Source organism: Rana temporaria, chromosome 2 (genome assembly GCF_905171775.1).
Source record: "Rana temporaria chromosome 2, aRanTem1.1, whole genome shotgun sequence".
Lineage (NCBI taxonomy): Eukaryota > Metazoa > Chordata > Amphibia > Anura > Ranidae > Rana > Rana temporaria.
The window spans coordinates 46,239,358-46,256,587 of record NC_053490.1 but is presented as its reverse complement, the minus strand read 5'-3'; the positions used below and the strand labels follow the sequence as shown (position 1 = coordinate 46,256,587).

General features: G+C 46.6%; 1 protein-coding gene across 1 annotated transcript in view; it reads right to left on the bottom strand.

Annotated features, from left to right (window-relative positions):
* HEPHL1 (hephaestin like 1) overlaps positions 1 to 17,230 on the bottom strand; it is a 160,312-nt gene that overhangs the window by 48,404 nt on the left and 94,678 nt on the right. The window contains exon 11 of the mRNA XM_040340156.1: positions 2,805 to 3,017. Coding sequence (XP_040196090.1) covers positions 2,805 to 3,017 — 213 coding nt within the window. The remainder of the gene's footprint in view (positions 1 to 2,804; positions 3,018 to 17,230) is intronic.

Sequence of the window (17,230 nt, the reverse complement as noted above, 5' to 3'; positions counted from 1 at the left end):
AAAAATTACACTTTAGGATACGACGGTGTAAGACACTTACGCCGCTCGTATCTGAGCCTAATTTAAGAGTATCTGGTTATCAGAATACGCTTAAATTAGCGCCGGCGCAAATTCAGACTTAGGATCTACTTAGGATCTACTGATACGCCAACCTAAGTCTATCTGAATCTAGCTAATAATGCGTTCCAGTGCCGGTTTATGCAGTACCGCATGTGGCCAGAGGTGCGGGGGCACCGGAAACACTCGGAGATGCTCATGAAAGGAGTGTCTCCAAACGTCATCGGCGCCCCCCGCACCTCTGGCCACATGCGGTACTGCACACCCCAGAGGCTTGAATTCTGCTGGTCTTGCGATACAAAGTCAGGATTTCTGTGCGATGGGATAAGGGGTGTGTTATGGGCAGCTGCTGTCACCGGGTAATATACCCTACAGCATTAGGATATATATGATTGTCATGAGAATATATGAGTTGTAGCGCTACAAAACCCCACCTTACTATTGAATTTAAGACACTCCTGAAGACGTCATGATGAAATGCGTTGGTCTGAGCAAATTGCCTCACTTCCTGTTTCATTACTCCCGGTCTGGGGAATGCAGGAGCGACCTGGACATACAGATCTTAAAGCGCTAGTGTCTTTTATTATGCTTTTGTTTTTATGCTTTTATTAATACAAATAAAGGATATAACACTATGGAAGATTCCTTCTTTTATTGTACACTGCATGGTCTGTGTGGAGGAGTGGAGAGAGGATTGAAGTAATAACCATTCGTGGAGGCAACTTGGAGCCAAATAATATATTATTTGTAAGCACATTTTGACCCAATTAATTAGTAGGGGTCAAGGGGGAGCAAGAGTGGCATCATTCTTTGCCAAATATGGAAAAGGAACACGTTCACCTGCAATACAATTATGTGGAAGGTGTTTTATAGTTCCAGTGTTTGCACGTCACACTTATATGCTGAACGTATTTTGGTTTATGGCTTTTTTTCTATTGATATTTATTGTTTCCCTGTCTTGAGGGTTATGCATGTTACCCTTAGACCCCTTTCACACTTGGGCGCTTTCCAGGCGCTGTAACAGTATAAATAGTGCCTGCAAAGCGCCCTGAAAGAGCCCCTGCTGTCTCTCCAGTGTGAAATCCCCAAGGACTTTCACACTGGAGCGGTGCGCTAGCAGGGCGGTAATAAAAGCCCTGCTAGCAGCATCTTTGGAGTGGTGAAGGAGCGGTGTGTATCCCGCTCCTCCACTGCTGCTGCCCATTGAAATCAATGGGGCACCACGGCTATACCGCCGGCAAAGCAGTGCAGCAGTGCTTTGCGGTGGTTTTAACCCTTTTACGGCCGCTAGCAGGGGTTAAAAGCACCCCGCTAGTGACCCGAATACCCCCACAAATACGACGGTAAAGGGTGACAGTGCTTTTCAGGGTGTGCGGCTCTGAAGCCTTCCCTCTTCTTGCTGGCTCCATACCCTACTACCGAATACTACTGTGCAGCCTATTGCATTAGGGTGTGCACCCCAGAGCACAAACACACATGCGTGTATATAAGCAGAGCAGTGGACAGTGTTAGCAGAGCAGAGATTGGTGTCAGTAGAGCAGTGGATGGTGTCAGTAGTTTTAATTTTTTATTTTTTTTACAATATTTTTTTTTTTCAATCTTATCTTTTATTTGTTATTTTTTTACAGTCATTTTAAGAGCCCTGTTGGTGGGTTTTGGTGAAATATTAAGGGTCAAAACAGAGAGAAAAGGACTGAGGACAGAGCTTCCCCAGCCCCTTTCTCTGCAGCCTCAGCTGCACTGGACAGTGATTGAATAGGAAGTGCACTGGGCTGAGCGGCTTCCTGTAAAGTAATGAATTAAATCTCTTTCTGCGCAATTTGATAAGGGGTGCCTTATTGGCAGTTTACTATGCTTCAGTTACGAATTAACTCAAGAGCGATCAGTACAGATCACTCACGGTGTTCATTCATTCATCCATCCTGAAACATCCCCCACAGCAGCAGGTGGGAGAGGAGGGAAGGAAGCTGGCAGCACGGCAAGGGGGAGACAGGGGGCGCCAGGAAGCAGGGTGATTAGGGTGTGCTCAAGCCAAGGCTGGACTGGGACAGAAATTTGGCCCTGGACTTCATCCAGACTGGCCCACATTGACAGGTCTCTCCCATGGGGGCTGGACAACTCCTGCACCCCCCCCCCCCCGGCCACCCAAGCCCCCTCTCCCCCTTCACTAGCCGTTCTACTTTATTAGAGTAGAACGACTGGTAATGGTACTCTTATAGGCAGTACCAGTGGGGAAGCTAGACATTATTTCACCCGGGGCAAAGAATCAGTTCGGTGCCCCCCCCCCCCCCTTATGGGACAAGATTAGGCAGAAGTGAGAAACTCCCAGGCCATAGCTGTTGAGTCAGCTGTCTCTCCCCTCCCCCATGCTCCTCTGTCGTCTCCTCTGGTCCTCCCCCTGCCTCTTTGTTCCCCCCAGGTGAGTGCTGCGGGGAGGGAGAGGAGGTGAGCGCTGCAGGAAAGGGAGAGACAGAGGAGCAGAGGGGGGCAGCGGTCCGCTGTCACTGAAGCCGGCCCACTGAGCCACCGGCCCACCGGGAAACTCCCTGTAGTCCCAATGGCCAGTCCATCCCTGGCTCAAGCACATCTGACACCCTGTGCGCATGCATATGATCACCACACTGCTGATTCCATATCCTCTACTAGAGATATCCACATTTTTAAAACAATCTTTTTATAGAGAACATTTTCCACTGGATAAAAATAGTTTTGCACCTTGCACAAAGAAAATATTTGAGAATAATTACCTGCGTTGTGGGCCTGCATAGTCACAGTGAGCGTGGAGTGTGGGAACACAGTGAAGATCTCCCTCTTTGTTCCAGCATAGTTGAGTATGTTCCCCTGGAAAAGAATGCTATGGATGTCTACCTCTGTGCCCAGTCCAAGCAGATGCCATGACACATTGTCCCCCTGACACATGATGAGGCCAGGCAGGTTCCCATACATGTAACCGTTGACAGCTGCAGAGAAAGCAAATGAAAACGTAACGGTCATCAGTATCATGAAACTTTCAGTCTTACATGTAATTACTATGAGCTAGATTCAGGTAGCTTGGCGCATCTTTGTTCCGGCATAGCGCATCTCATATGCGCTACGCCACCGTAACTCTGAGAGGCAAGAGCAGTATTCACAAAGCACTCGCCCCATACGTTGCGCCGGCGTAGCGTAATTTGGTTGGACGTAAGCCCGCCTAATTCAAAGTAGGCAGGTAGTGGGCGTGCTACATTTAAATTAACCGTGTCCCCATGTAAATGAAGGGCCGATCGAACGGCGCATGCGCGCGCATGCTCAGAATCACGTCGCATATACTCCCTAAGATACGACGCCTCAATGCGAACGACGTGAACGTAACCTACGCCCAGCCCCATTCACGTACGACTTACGTAAACAACGTAAAATCCGACGGCTGTTCCGACGTCCATACCCTAATATGACTTACTCCTGCTTTATGAGGGATAACTGTACGCCGGACATACGACTTAGGTAAACGGCGTAGCATACTGCGACGGGCGGAAGTACGTTCGTGAATCGGCGTATGTAGCTCATTTACATATTCAATGCGTAAATCTATGGAAGCGCCCCTAACGGCAATCGTAAATATGCGCCCAAGATCCGATGGCGTAGGAGACTTACGTCGGTCGGATGAGGCCAGAATTCAGGCGTATCTAGTCTTGAGAATAAGGCACATAGATACGACGGCGCATCTGTTCACTTACGCTGCATATCTGTAGATACGCCAGCGTAAGTGTTTTCTGAATCTGGCTCAATGGTATTATAGTGATTGTTGAATTTGTTCACCCTATCTTCTTTTGTGTTGCATTACAAAGAACCAATCAGAAATGGGCATTCATAGGAATCTGAATCTCCACAATAAAATGTTGATAATAATACAACTTACTATCAGGGAGGGTTGTGTGTGCTGTTATTTAGTTGTATTCTATCCCTGTCAGAGCAGAAATGTCACTGTGAGGCCCTATTGTCGCCTGTCTGAGCTCAGGACTGAGAACTGACATTGTCAGACTGCAGTGGATGGGTAAGTCCCTCGGTTGATGGGCTTTTCTTTTCTTTTTTTTGCTGAAGAACTACTTTTCCCCTCATTCATGTCAATGAGAAATCTGTCACATATACATTAATATTATTTACATCAATCATAAGCTGAAATCTAAATTTACTATCTTTGACATTTATAACAGTATACGTTTTCTCCCGATGCAGGGGTCCCCAGGAACAGGCTTTATTTGGAGGCCATGCAGAACACATCACTGGAGTCTAATGGGTCCTCAGGACCAGACTATCATCCAGAATACATCACTGGGGGTCTTCTTTTTATGTAGACCTCTTCAGGGCTGGACTGGGACAAAAATTTGGCTCTGGACTTCATTCAGACTGGCCCACTTTGACAGGTCTCTCCCATGGCGGCCGGACAACTCCTGCACCCCCCCCCCGGCCACCCAAGCCCCTTCTCCCCCTTCACTAGCCACTAGCCGTTCTACTTTATTAGAGTAGAACGGCTGGTACTGGTACTCTTATAGGCAGTACCAGTGGGGAAGCTAGACATTATTTCACCCAGGGCAAAGAATCAGTTTGGTGCCCCCCCTTATGGGACAAGATTAGGTAGAAGTGAGAAAGTCCCAGGCCATAGTTGTTGAGTCAGCTGTCTGTCCCCTCCCCCATGCTCCTCTGTCGTCCCCCTGCTTCTCTGTTCCCCCAGGTGAGCGCCACGGGGAGGGAGAGGAGGTGAGCGCTGCAGGAAGGGAGAGACAGAGGAGCGGAGGGGGGAGGGGGGCGGCGGTCCGTGTCACTGAAGCCGGCCCACTGATCCATCGGCCCACCGAGAAACTCCCTGTAGTCCCAATGGCCAGTCCATCCCTGGACCTCTTACTGCTTTCTACTGTATGTAGACCTCTTACTGCTTTCTATGTAGACCTCTTACTGCTATCTATGTAGACCTCTTACCGCTTTTAAGGTAGACCTCTTGCCTCTTTTTATGTAGACCTCTTACTGCTTTCTATGTAGACCTCTTACCGCTTTTTATGTAGATATCTTACTGCTTTCTATGTAGACCTCTTACCGCTTTTTATGTAGACCTCTTACTGCTTTTTATGTAGACCTTACTGCTTTTTATGTAGACCTCTTACTGCTTTTTATGTAGACCTTACTGCTTTTTATGTAGACCTCTTACTGCTTTTTATGTAGACCTTACTGCTTTCTATGTAGACCTCTTACTGCTTTTTATGTAGATATCTTACTGCTTTATATGTAGACCTCTTACTGCTTTTTATGTAGACCTTACTGCTTTTTATGTAGACCTTACTGCTTTTTATGTAGACCTCTTACTGCTTTCTATGTAGACCTCTTACCACTTTATGTAGACCCCTTACTGCTTTCTATGTAGACCTCTTACCGCTTTTTATGTAGATATCTTACTGCTTTATATGTAGACCTCTTACTGCTTTTTATGTAGACCTTACTGCTTTTTATGTAGACCTTACTGCTTTTTATGTAGACCTCTTACTGCTTTCTATGTAGACCTCTTACCACTTTATGTAGACCCCTTACTGCTTTCTATGTAGACCTCTTACCGCTTTTTATGTAGATATCTTACTGCTTTATATGTAGACCTTACTGCTTTTTTATGTAGACCTCTTACTGCTTTCTATGTAGACCTCTTACTGCTTTTTATGTAGACCTCTTACTGCTTTCTATGTAGACCTCTTACCACTTTATGTAGACCTCTTACCGCTTTTTATGTAGACCTCTTACTGCTTTCTATGTAGACCTCTTACCGCTTTTTATGTAGACCCGTTACTGCTTTTTATGTAGACCTCTTACTGCTTTCTATGTAGACCTGTTACTGCTTTTTATGTAGACCTCTTACTGCTTTTTATGTAGACCTCTTACTGCTTTTTATGTAGACCTCTTACTGCTTTTTATGTAGACCTCTTACTGCCTTTGGATGATCTGACCTTTTACTGCTTTCTATGTAAACCTGTTAGGCCCCGTACACACGAACGGATCTGTCCGCTGGGATTTATCCGCGGATCAGTTCCAGCAGATAAATCCGGTCGTGTATACGGCCTAGCGGACATTTTTCAGCGGACATTTTTCAGCAGACATTTTTCAGCGGACATTTGTCCAGCCGACCGTTTTCCAGCGGATAAAAATTTCTTAGCATGCTAAGAAATCTATCCGCTGGAAACCTGTCTGTACAGACTCACCGGATAAGTCCGACCGATCCCCATCCCTCGCATGCGTCAAAGTGATTTGACGCATGCGTGGAAGTATTTACCTTCCTGGGTCGCGCACGTCGCCGCGTCATTGTCGCGGCGACGGCGCGGCCACGTCGCGACACGTCACCGCGGATGTTTTCCGCTGGGATTTTGGTCTGATGGTGTGTACAACCATCAGACCAAAATCCGCCAGCGGACATATCCGGTCGTGTGTACAGGGCCTAACTGTTTTTTATGTAGACCTCTTACTGCTTTCTATGTAGACCTCTTACTGCTTTCTATGTAGACCTCTTACTGCTTTCTATGTAGACCCGTTACTGCTTTCTATGTAGACCTCTTACTGCTTTCTATGTAGACCTCTTACTGCTTTTTATGCAGACCTCTTACTGCTTTCTATGTAGACCCGTTACTGCTTTCTATGTAGACCTCTTACTGCTTTCTATGTAGACCTCTTACTGCTTTTTATGTAGACCTCTTACTGCTTTTTATGTAGACCTTTAACTGCTTTCTATGTAGACCTCTTGCTGCTTTCTATGTAGACCTCGTACTGCTTTTTATGTAGACCTTTCACTGCTTTCTATGTAGACCCGTTACTGCTTTTTAGGTAGACCTCTTACTGCTTTCTATGTAGACCTGTTACTACTTTTTATGTAGACCTCTTACTGCTTTTTATGTAGACCTCTTACTGCTTTCTATGTAGACCCGTTACTGCTTTTTATGTAGATCTCTTACTGCTTTTTATGTAGACCCTTTACTGCTTTTTATGTAGACCTTTCTGCTTTTTATATGTAGACCTCTTACTGCTTTTTATGTAGACCCGTTACTGCTTTTTATGTAGACCCGTTACTGCTTTTTATGTAGACCCGTTACTGCTTTTTATGTAGACCTCTTACTGCTTTTTATGTAGACCTCTTACTGCTTTTTATGTAGACCCGTTACTGCTTTTTATGTAGACCTCTTACTGCTTTGTATGTAGACCCGTTACTGCTTTCTATGTAGACCTCTTACCGCTTTTTATATAGACCTCTTACCGCTTTTTATGTAGACCTCTTACTGCTTTTTATGTAACCCATCCCAGGAGCTTCTCTCTCATTTTGTGAACTGTCATTGAATATATATATATATTTCAGACACTATAAAGTAGGGTTGTCCCGATACTGATACTAGTATCGGTATCGGGACCGATACTGAGCATTTGCGCGAGTACTTGTACTCGCGCAAATGCTCCTGATGCCTGACCCGATACTTTTTTATTTTTTTTCCCCGAGAGCTGGTGGAGAGGGGGTGGAGTGCGGGTGGAGAGGGGGCGGAGAGCTGAGCAGAGCAGAGCAGTCCTTGTATGGAGGAGAGGAGAGCTGCTGCCGCCTAGTCCCCTAAGACAAAGCCAATGCCCCCCCCCCTGCTGCTGCCGACATCTAGTTAACTTGCGCTTGGGGAACACAACAGCTTTCATTTGAATAGCTGTGTGTTCCCCGCCGCACCTCATGTATAGACACTCCCCCTTGCCCAGAAACTTTGATAGACAGATCACCCGTCCCAGGATTGGACGGGTGATCTGTCTATCAAAGTACCCGGGCAAGGGGGAGTGTCTATACATGACGAGGCTCGGCGGGGAACACACAGCTATTCAAATGAAAGCTGTTGTGTTCCCCCAGCGCTGTTGTGTTCCGGCAGCGGCGGGGGGGGGGGGGACTTGGCTTTCTCTTAGGGGACACAAGGCTGCATTAGGGACATGGCTGCATTAGGGACTTGGCTGCATCAGGAACATGGCTGCGTCAGGAACATGGCTGCGTTAGGGACATGGCTGCATCAGGAACATGGCTGCATCAGGGACATGGCTGCATCAGGGACATGGCTGCATTAGGGACATGGCTGAATTTAGGGACATGGCTGAATTTAGGGACAAGGCTGCATTTGGGGACATGGCTGCATCAGGGACATGGCTGCATCAGGGACATGGCTGCATCAGAGACATGGCTGAATTTAGGGACATGGCTGAATTTAGGGACAAGGCTGAATTTAGGGACAAGGCTGCATTTAGGGACACATGGCTGCATTTAAAAAAAAGTATCGGTATCGGCGAGTACATGAAAAAAAGTATCGGTACTTGTACTCGGTCCTAAAAAAGTGGTATCGGGACAACCCTACTATAAAGCTGAATTCTAAACAGATATAAAGGTGTACAAATTATTGCAGCTCTGTAATCATTAAATAAGTTGTTTTAATGCAAAAGGTCTAAGTATCTGAATTTGACTTGGTATGGGCTGTCTTCAGTCCCTGTACAATCTGTACTACAGAGCTTGGAGAGAGGCAGGGAGAAGCAGTACAAGCAGCCAATAAGGCGCGCTGAAGTGCACAGAGCATGCTGATAGGAGGAGAGAGCAGAGTGCATGAGAGCTTAGCACAGTAGTAAGCTTCTGCTCTATTCACTGTTCAATCACAGGGTTGGGGTGGAGAGAAGACATGCAAGTGTATCCTTAGCAGGGAAAGATTTGGTCCCCTCCCTTGCCAGACAGAACGAAGCAGTGTACATTTCAGGACTGCATGCACAGAAATACAAATCTATTGGAGGACAAAACAACTCCCTATATATATATATTGCATCTGTGAACTTAGCTACCAAAAGTCCACCTTTAATAAATGTTTATTGATGAATGCACTTCCATTGAAGCCTTGAAACAGAAGAACGGAATCATGAACTTAGAACCAATATATCATTTAGTGTGATGACTTCACGGATTCTCCTGATCTGCACTGTTATTCCAGAGACAATCAGCACTTTTAGAAGAAGGTCAGAAGTGGCAACCAAATTATTCCTTTAAATAAAAGAAATAGGACATACGGGGCCAGATTCACAGTCGAAATACGCCGGCGTATCTACTGATACTCGGGCTTATTTTCAAATTTGCCACGTCGTAGTGTTGTTTTGAATCCTCAAAACAAGTTACGACGGCTTTAGGCTTCGATTCGACAGGCGTACGGCTTCGTACGCCTTCGGATCGTAGGTGTAATTCTTCGGCGCCCGCTGGGTGGAGTTCGCATCGTTTTCCGCGTCGGGTATGCAAATTAGCTGTTTACGGCGATCCACGAAGGTATGCGCGTTCGTCGCATTCTCTTACGTCGTCGCTAGTCAGCTTTTCCCGTCGTAAAGTTACGAGTGCTATTTAGGTGGTGTAAAATTAGACCATCCATGTTAAAGTATGGCCGTCGTTCCCGCGCCGAATTTTAATTTTTAAATTTTTTTGCGTAAGACGTCCGGGAATACGAAAGGACGTAACGCACGTCGCCGTTCAAAAAAACACATTGGGGCGCCGTAATTTCGCGCTAAGCACGGCAGGAAATTTTCTAACGGAGCATGCGCAGAACGTTCGGCGCGGGTATGCGCCTAATTTAAATGGTACACGCCCCATTTGAATTAGGCAGGCATGCGCCGGACGGATTTACGTTACGCCGACGCAAGTTTACAGGCAAGTGCTTTGTGAATCAAGCACTTGCGCTTAAAACTTGCGGCGGTGTAACGTAAATGACATACGTTACGCCGCAGCGCAAGTACGTGAATCTGGCCCAAAGTATATAATAACAATGCAGGTTTAATTTATAGTAGTGCCGAAAGTTTACAGCAGAGGGCGACACAATTCCATTTTAGGGTTTAGAGAAGTACAGGATTTCACGAAGATGAAAAAAATGGCAAACCCCCCCCAGGTGTAATCCTATCACGAAATACATTCTCAAATCCATTTTTATTAACTCTTTACATTTAAGTTATTTTTTTTTTAAAGCAGGTAGGTGTTATCAACACATTTTATACTTCCCAGAATTTATCCTGCGTTTAAAGCAGTATTAAATCCAAAAGAAAACCCTTTTTATGTTGCAGCTTACTATTTTTTTAATTATTGTGACTGTATTATTATTATTTTATTTTATTTTCACCTGGTGATCTGGCCAGTCAGTTGTTTTTTCAATAGAACAAGCTGTCCGGCACATGTAGCAGGTAAAGAGTTGATACAAAACAGTTGCAACTGACAGGGGTGTTTACAATGAACGGCTTTTATGTAAAACCTATATCCTAAAAGTAACATAAAGGTCACTGTAACTGCTTATAAAGTATTATCTGGCATTCGGCTTCAATTTGTTAGTGTATCTAAATCTGCCGCTACAGCTAACACTCGCCTCCCCCAACTGACAACGCTGCTGTGCGATCCAGAGTGGAGACACCGTAATAGAGGAGGTGTGTTACTGGCCAGATTATCAGGGGAAAACATGATGAGAAAAGCCTAAAAAAAAATGCAGCCACCACATCTAATGAGTGGGAAGCTGCAAATGATCACATTTTAGGCTTTGGGCTTAAAGCGGAGTTCCGCCTTGGCTAAAAAAAATCAAAGTCTGCAGCTACAAATACTGTAGCGGATGACATTTACTATATGGATACTTACCGTATTTATCTGCGTATACCGCGCACTTTTTTGCCCTGAAAATCAGGGCAAAATCGTGGGTGCGCGGTATACGCCGATACCCGCTTTCCCGCGCCGAGTTTTGAATACTGTGCCGACATATACCGAGCGCAGTACACTCGGGTATAGTCGGGCAGTCTCGGCTCCTTCCGCACTCACGTCCTGGACGTACAGGACGTCAGCGCGGGTAGCCGAGCATTGCCGACAATACACGAGTGTACTGCGCTCTGTATATGTCGGCGCAGTATTCAAACTCGGCGCGGGAAACGAGCGGGGAGGACGCGAGGACGCTGCAGAAGGACGCCGGACCCGTCGAAGAGGACACCCGACCCGCCGAAGAGGACACCGGACCCGACGAAGATGGACGACGGACCCACCGAAGAGGACACCCAAAGCCGCAGAAGGACGCCGGACTCGACGAGGCCGCCGATGGACGCCGCGCAAGACACCAAAACTGTAAGTACAAAAAAAAAAAAAAAAACTTTTTTTCCACAGGATTGGGGGCCACTTTAGGGGTGCGCGGTATACGCGGGAGCGCGTTATACCGCGATATATACGGTACCTATCCAGGGATCCTGCAATGTCGGCACCCCAGTCTGTGTGCACCCCAGCAGTGGCCCAGTCTCCCGGAAGTGAGAAAGGGGACGTGTCCAAAACAGGTCCCCGTTCCCCCCCTCTCCCCTGAAAGGTGCCAAATGTGACACCGAAGAGGGTGAGGAAGAAATTAAGTGGAAGTTCCACTTTTGGGTGGAACTCTGCTTTAACTACTTGCCGACCAGCCGCCGTCATTTTACGGTGGCAGGTCGGCTCCCCTGCGCGAGAGCCCGTAGCTATACGTCGGCGCCGGGCACACGTGATCGCTCGTTACAGAGCAGGGACCGGGAGCTGTGTGTGTAAACACACAGCTCCCGGTCCTGTCAGGGAGAGAAATGCTGATCTTCTGTTCATACAATGTATGATCAGTCATTTCCCCTAGTGAGGCCGCCTCCCCTACAGTTAGAACACACCCAGGGACATACTCAACCCCCTAGTGTTAACCCCTTCACTGCCAGTGCCATTTGTTATAGTAATCCAATGCATTTTTATAGCACTGATCGCTATAAAAATGCCAATGGTCCCAAAAATGTGTCAAAAGTGTCCGAAGTGTCCGCCATAATGTCGCAGTACTGAAAAAAAATCGCTGATCGCCGCCATTACTAGTAAAAAATTATTTTTTTATAAAAATGCCATAAAAATACCCCCTATTTTGTAAACGCTATAACTTTTGCGCAAACCAATCAATAAACGCTTATTGCGATTTTTTTTTTTACGAAAAATATGTAGAAGAATACGTATCGGCCTAAACTGAGGAAAAAAAATGTTTTTTTATATATTTTTGGGGGATATTTATTATAGCAAAAAGTAAAAAATATTCATTTTTTTCAAAATTGTCGCTCTATTTGCAAAAACTAAAAACCGCAGAGGAAAAGAAAGCTCTATTTGTGGGGAAAAAAGGACGCCAATTTTGTTTGGGAGCCACGTCGCACAACCGCGCAATTGTCAGTTAAAGCGATGCAGTGCCGAATCGCAAAAAGTGCTGTCAGCCTCTCTTTGAATTTGACCGGCTGCTGACAGCGGGGCTGGAAGTGGGATCTGTGCCTTCCGCCCCAACACTTAAATACCAGAGCCCCCTGCATTGGGGCTAAACATACATTGTGCATGGGGCCTAAATTGATCTCTATTTACATGCCAAACTAAATGCATCTAAATGAAAAGTAAAGGAACAGTGAATCATACATTTAGAAATGCATATGAATGCATACCTGTTTAAATGAGACCTCAATTTATTTGTTAGTGTAATTCCATAGTGGAAGTTTCCTTATTTATCAATATTTTCTTCCCAGACTACCTTTTAAGGCCCATTTACACTGTTGAGTCTTTACCATTAGCGTGCGCAGAGGGTTTGCCAGATGTGCCTGGGCACACCCTAATCACCAGTCGGGGGGGGGGGGGGGGTCAGATGGACACCCCCCCTTGTTGCTAGTGCCCGCCACCACACCAACAACCACCCCCAGCTCTCCTACTCTGTGCTGCCTGGGATGCCAGCTTGCTGAGGTCGGCGGCAGGGGGGTTGGTGCTGGAGAGGAGTGCGTGGTGTGCGCTGACACAGGAGAGATCCAAGGAGGAGATGACAGCATTTAGCATGGAAGGGCTGGAGGATCGGACTTGGCAGCTGGTGGGTCAGTTGGTCCTCTGCATCACGGCGGCCCTGCGTCTCCTCCTTCCTTCCTCCTAGGTCAATCTGATCCTTTCGGCCAATCGGGAAACAGGTCTCAGGACCCGCTTCGGATTGAAGAATCAGTGTAACAATAGCAAATATTCGTTCGCTATTGTCACACAACTGGATGGGCTCAGGGCACCCTTTTTTGAAGCCTATTAGAGCCTCAGGCTCTAATCACATGCTTAAAAAAAAAAAAAAAAACCTGCTTGGAATCAAAGCGTCCGGCACCTCGCATGTAGATTAGGGGGCCGGGAGCATGGATGGGGGTAGCGCAACTGCGCCCCTAATGGACAGGCTGCATTGTGCAGGGCACCTACCAAGCAGGAAGACCAGCTGTACTGCCTTATTGCAGATAACAATCCTCTTGTTCCCCCCCTGAAGCGCTGCCGGCTTCTCCTCCTCTCCCTCCCTCCGGCTGCACTGCAGGGGATCAGTTCTAGCATCTGCGCCTCCATCCTGTCCTTAGTCTCTTTCTCAGTCTTAAATGTAAGTCATCAGGAGTCTTAGAGGAGGTTTAGAACCCTGGTATTTCACCAAAGCCTCCCAACAGGGCAGTTAAAAAATAAATAAAAATGTAAACAAAAAAAAATGATATAAAAAATAAAATGAAGGACTTGTTCACATGTGTTTTGCACTCTGTAATTTCTGCCGTGGCTGAGAAGCATAGCATTGTGGCCATGACATGTGTACACCCCTAGACACTGTGCACGCCTATGATCTTAACACATAGGGTCAGATCCACGAAGACTTACAACGGGCGTATCAGTAGATATGCCGTCGTAAGTCCGAATCCCCGCCGTCGCAACTTTAAGCGTATTCTCAAACTGAGATACGCTTAAATGTTGCTAAGATACGGCCGGCGTAAGTCTCCTACGCCGTCGTATCTTAACTGCATATTTACGCTGGCCGCTAGGGGCGTGTACGCTGATTTACGCCTAGAATATGTAAATCAGCTAGATACGCCTATTCACGAACGTACGCCCGGCCGTCGCAGTAAAGATACGCTGTTTACGTAGGGGGTTTTCAGGCGTAAAGATAAACCACCAAAAACATGGCGCAGCCAATGTTCAGTATGGACGTCAGAACCGCGTCAAATTTTTCAAATTTTACGTTGTTTGCGTAACTCGTCCGTGAATGGGGCTGGCTGTAATTTACGTTCACGTCGAAAGCATGACGATTTGCCGACGTTATTTGGAGCATGCGCATGGGATACCCCCACGGACGCCGTTCGATCGAAACGTCATTTACGTGGGGTCACAGTTAATATACATAAAACACGCCCACATCTTTGTCATTTGAATTCCGCGCCCTTACGCCGACACATTTACGCTACGCCGCCGTAACTTTAGACGCAAGTGCTTCGTGAATACAGCACTTGCCTCTCAAAGTTGCGGCGGCGTAGCGTAACTACGATACGCTACACCTGCCTAAAAATACGCCGCGCTACGTGGATCTGGCCCATAATTTGCAACACACTAAAACACATATGTCATAGTTTCCCAAAATAAAAAAAAATGTGTTTGTTCCCATCTCTGCACTGCGGGACCTTTTTTTAAAAAAAATGGCATGTCTATTTTTTTTATTTTTATTTTAATGCATTGGGGGGTCCATAAAAGTCGAGAGCAATGCATCAATACCCATATAACATGCATTTTGACATGTTGGCAAAAGCCTTGGTCAATGGCTGTTAACTCTATCCACTTAAAATCTTAAATTCAAAAACACTTTGGCCCGGATTCAGGTAGATTTGCCCCTTTGTTACGGAGGCGCAGGGCAGCGTTTTTGCCCTGCGCCCCTGCAAATTTCCTGCGCTACCCACGATTCACGGAGCAGTAGCTCCGTAAATTGCGTGTGCGCTGTGTAAACTTGCCCTGCGTAAGGGCGCCTAATGTAAATGATCCCGTATGGGGCGGGAATCATTTAAATTAGGCGCGGCGTAGAGCGCATGCTCCGTCGGGAAACTTTCCCGACGTGCATTGCGGCAAATGACGTCGCAAGGACGTCATTTGCTTCAAAGTGAACGTGAATGGCGTCCAGCGCCATTCACGAATCACTTACGCAAATTCCGTAAAATTCAAACGTCGCGACGCGGGAACGACGGGTATACTTTAGCATTGGCTGCCCCTGCTATTAGAAGGGGCAGCCTTACGCTAAACACGCCGTACGGAAACAACGTAAATTGCGTACGCAGGGCTCGCGTAACGTTGTGAATCGGCGTTAGTATTCAATTTGCATACTATACGCTGACCACAATGGGAACGCCCCCTAGCGGCCAACGCAAGAATGCAGCCTAAGATATGAAGGCATAAGGAGGCTTTTGCCACGCATATCTTAGGCTGTAGTCGGCGTAACGAGCTCTCTGAATCAGGAGCACTCGTTACGCCGGGGCAAGTAAGCAATTGCGCTGCGTAACTATGGTTACGCAGACGCAATTGCTTCTTGAATCCGGGCCATTGGAAATGCAAGCCAAGAAGGGAACGCTGACTGATGAGACACAAAGCATCTACCAGTGCTACAATATAATACAATAGTGTGGTCTGGATGAAACAAGCCGAGGCTGTTTTTACCTACTTGCTTACCACTCGGGCCGGGTGAGGTGTGCGGTGGGCTGTTTCTGCTTTGGGTCTGGACAGACCTTTCCTCAGCCTGCACCCTGACTGGTCAGTGGCATCCAACTAACTAACTGAGGGGCCCTCAAGCATTATCATAAAGTATAAAATAAAAGAATAATGTAAAAATAAAAAATTAAATTTTAAGTGCCCCTGTGCTAGCGTGCAAAGGCGAACGCGCACGTTGGTCCTGCATGCACACAAACAGTGACTGTGCCACACATGCCGCGATTCTCAGATCATGGAGCAGCAATTCTAGCACTAGACCTTCTCTGAAAATTGACAGTGATAACCTAAAGGAATTTTAAAGCGTCGCTATGAATAGTAAAATTGACATTGTCAATTTTATTGCGCAACATTTTTGGTATCTATTTACTTTTATAATTTACAAAAAAAACATTTTTTTTTGCTTTAAAATTAAAAAGTGTATTTTTTTCCAAAAATTGCGATTGAAAAACCGCTGTGCAAATACTGTGTGTCATAAAAAAATTGCAAGACCGACCAATTTATTCTCTAGGGCCTGTTTGGGGGTTCTAAGGGCCAGATTCACGTAGAAGTGCGGCGGCGTAACGTATCGTAGATACGTTACACCGCCGCAAGTTTTCATCGCAAGTGCCTGATTCACAAAGCACTTGCAATGAAAACCTACGCTGGCGGCCTCCGGTGTAAGCCCACGTAATTCAAAGGGGCGTGTGCCATTTAAATTAGGCGCGCTCCCACGCCGGACCTGCTGCGCATGCTCCGTTCTGAAATTCCCGCCGTGCTTTGCGCGAACTGACGCTATTTTTTCGAACAGCGACGTGCGTAGTTTACTTCCGTATTCCCGGACGTCTTACGCAAACGACGTGAATTTTTTAATTTTGACGCGGGAACGACGGCCATACTTTATACAGCACATACGTGTGCTGTGTAAAGTTAGGGCACCCAAAACGACGACTAAATTTGCGACGGGAAACTAGACTAGCAGCGACATAGCGAACGCGAAAAACCGTCGTGGATCGCCGTAACTCCTAATTTGCATACCCGACACTGGTTTACAACGCAAACTCCCCCCAGCGGCGGCCGCGGTACTGCATCCTAAGATCCGACAGTGTAAAACAATTACACCTGTCGGATCTTAGGGCTAACTATGCGTAACTGGTTTTATGAATCAGTCGCATAGATACTCTGAGGCCTCGTACACACGACAGAGTTTCTCGGCAGAATTCACAGAGAAACTCGGTCAAAACCCGGATTCTGCCGAGAAACTCTGTCGTCTGTACAGTTTTGGCTCGATGGAGCCGCCGAGGAACTCGACGAGAAAATAGAGAACATGTTCTCTATTTTCTCGTTGTCCTCGTTCTTCTATGGGAGAAGCCGGCCCGCCGAGCTCCTCGGCGGCTTCATCCCAAAACTCGACGAGGAACTCGACGTGCCAAGCACGTCGAGTTCCTCTGTCGTGTGTACGGGGCCTGAGAGATACGACGGTGTATCAGAGATACTCTGTCGTATCTCCGCTGTGAATCTGGGCCTAAGTAATCTTCTAGCAAAAGATAAATAAAAATTATTGTTACACGTAAACAAAAAGTGCCAGAAAAAGCCCGGTCTTCAAGTGGTTCTATACAGATGGAAAGTTCATGGTGG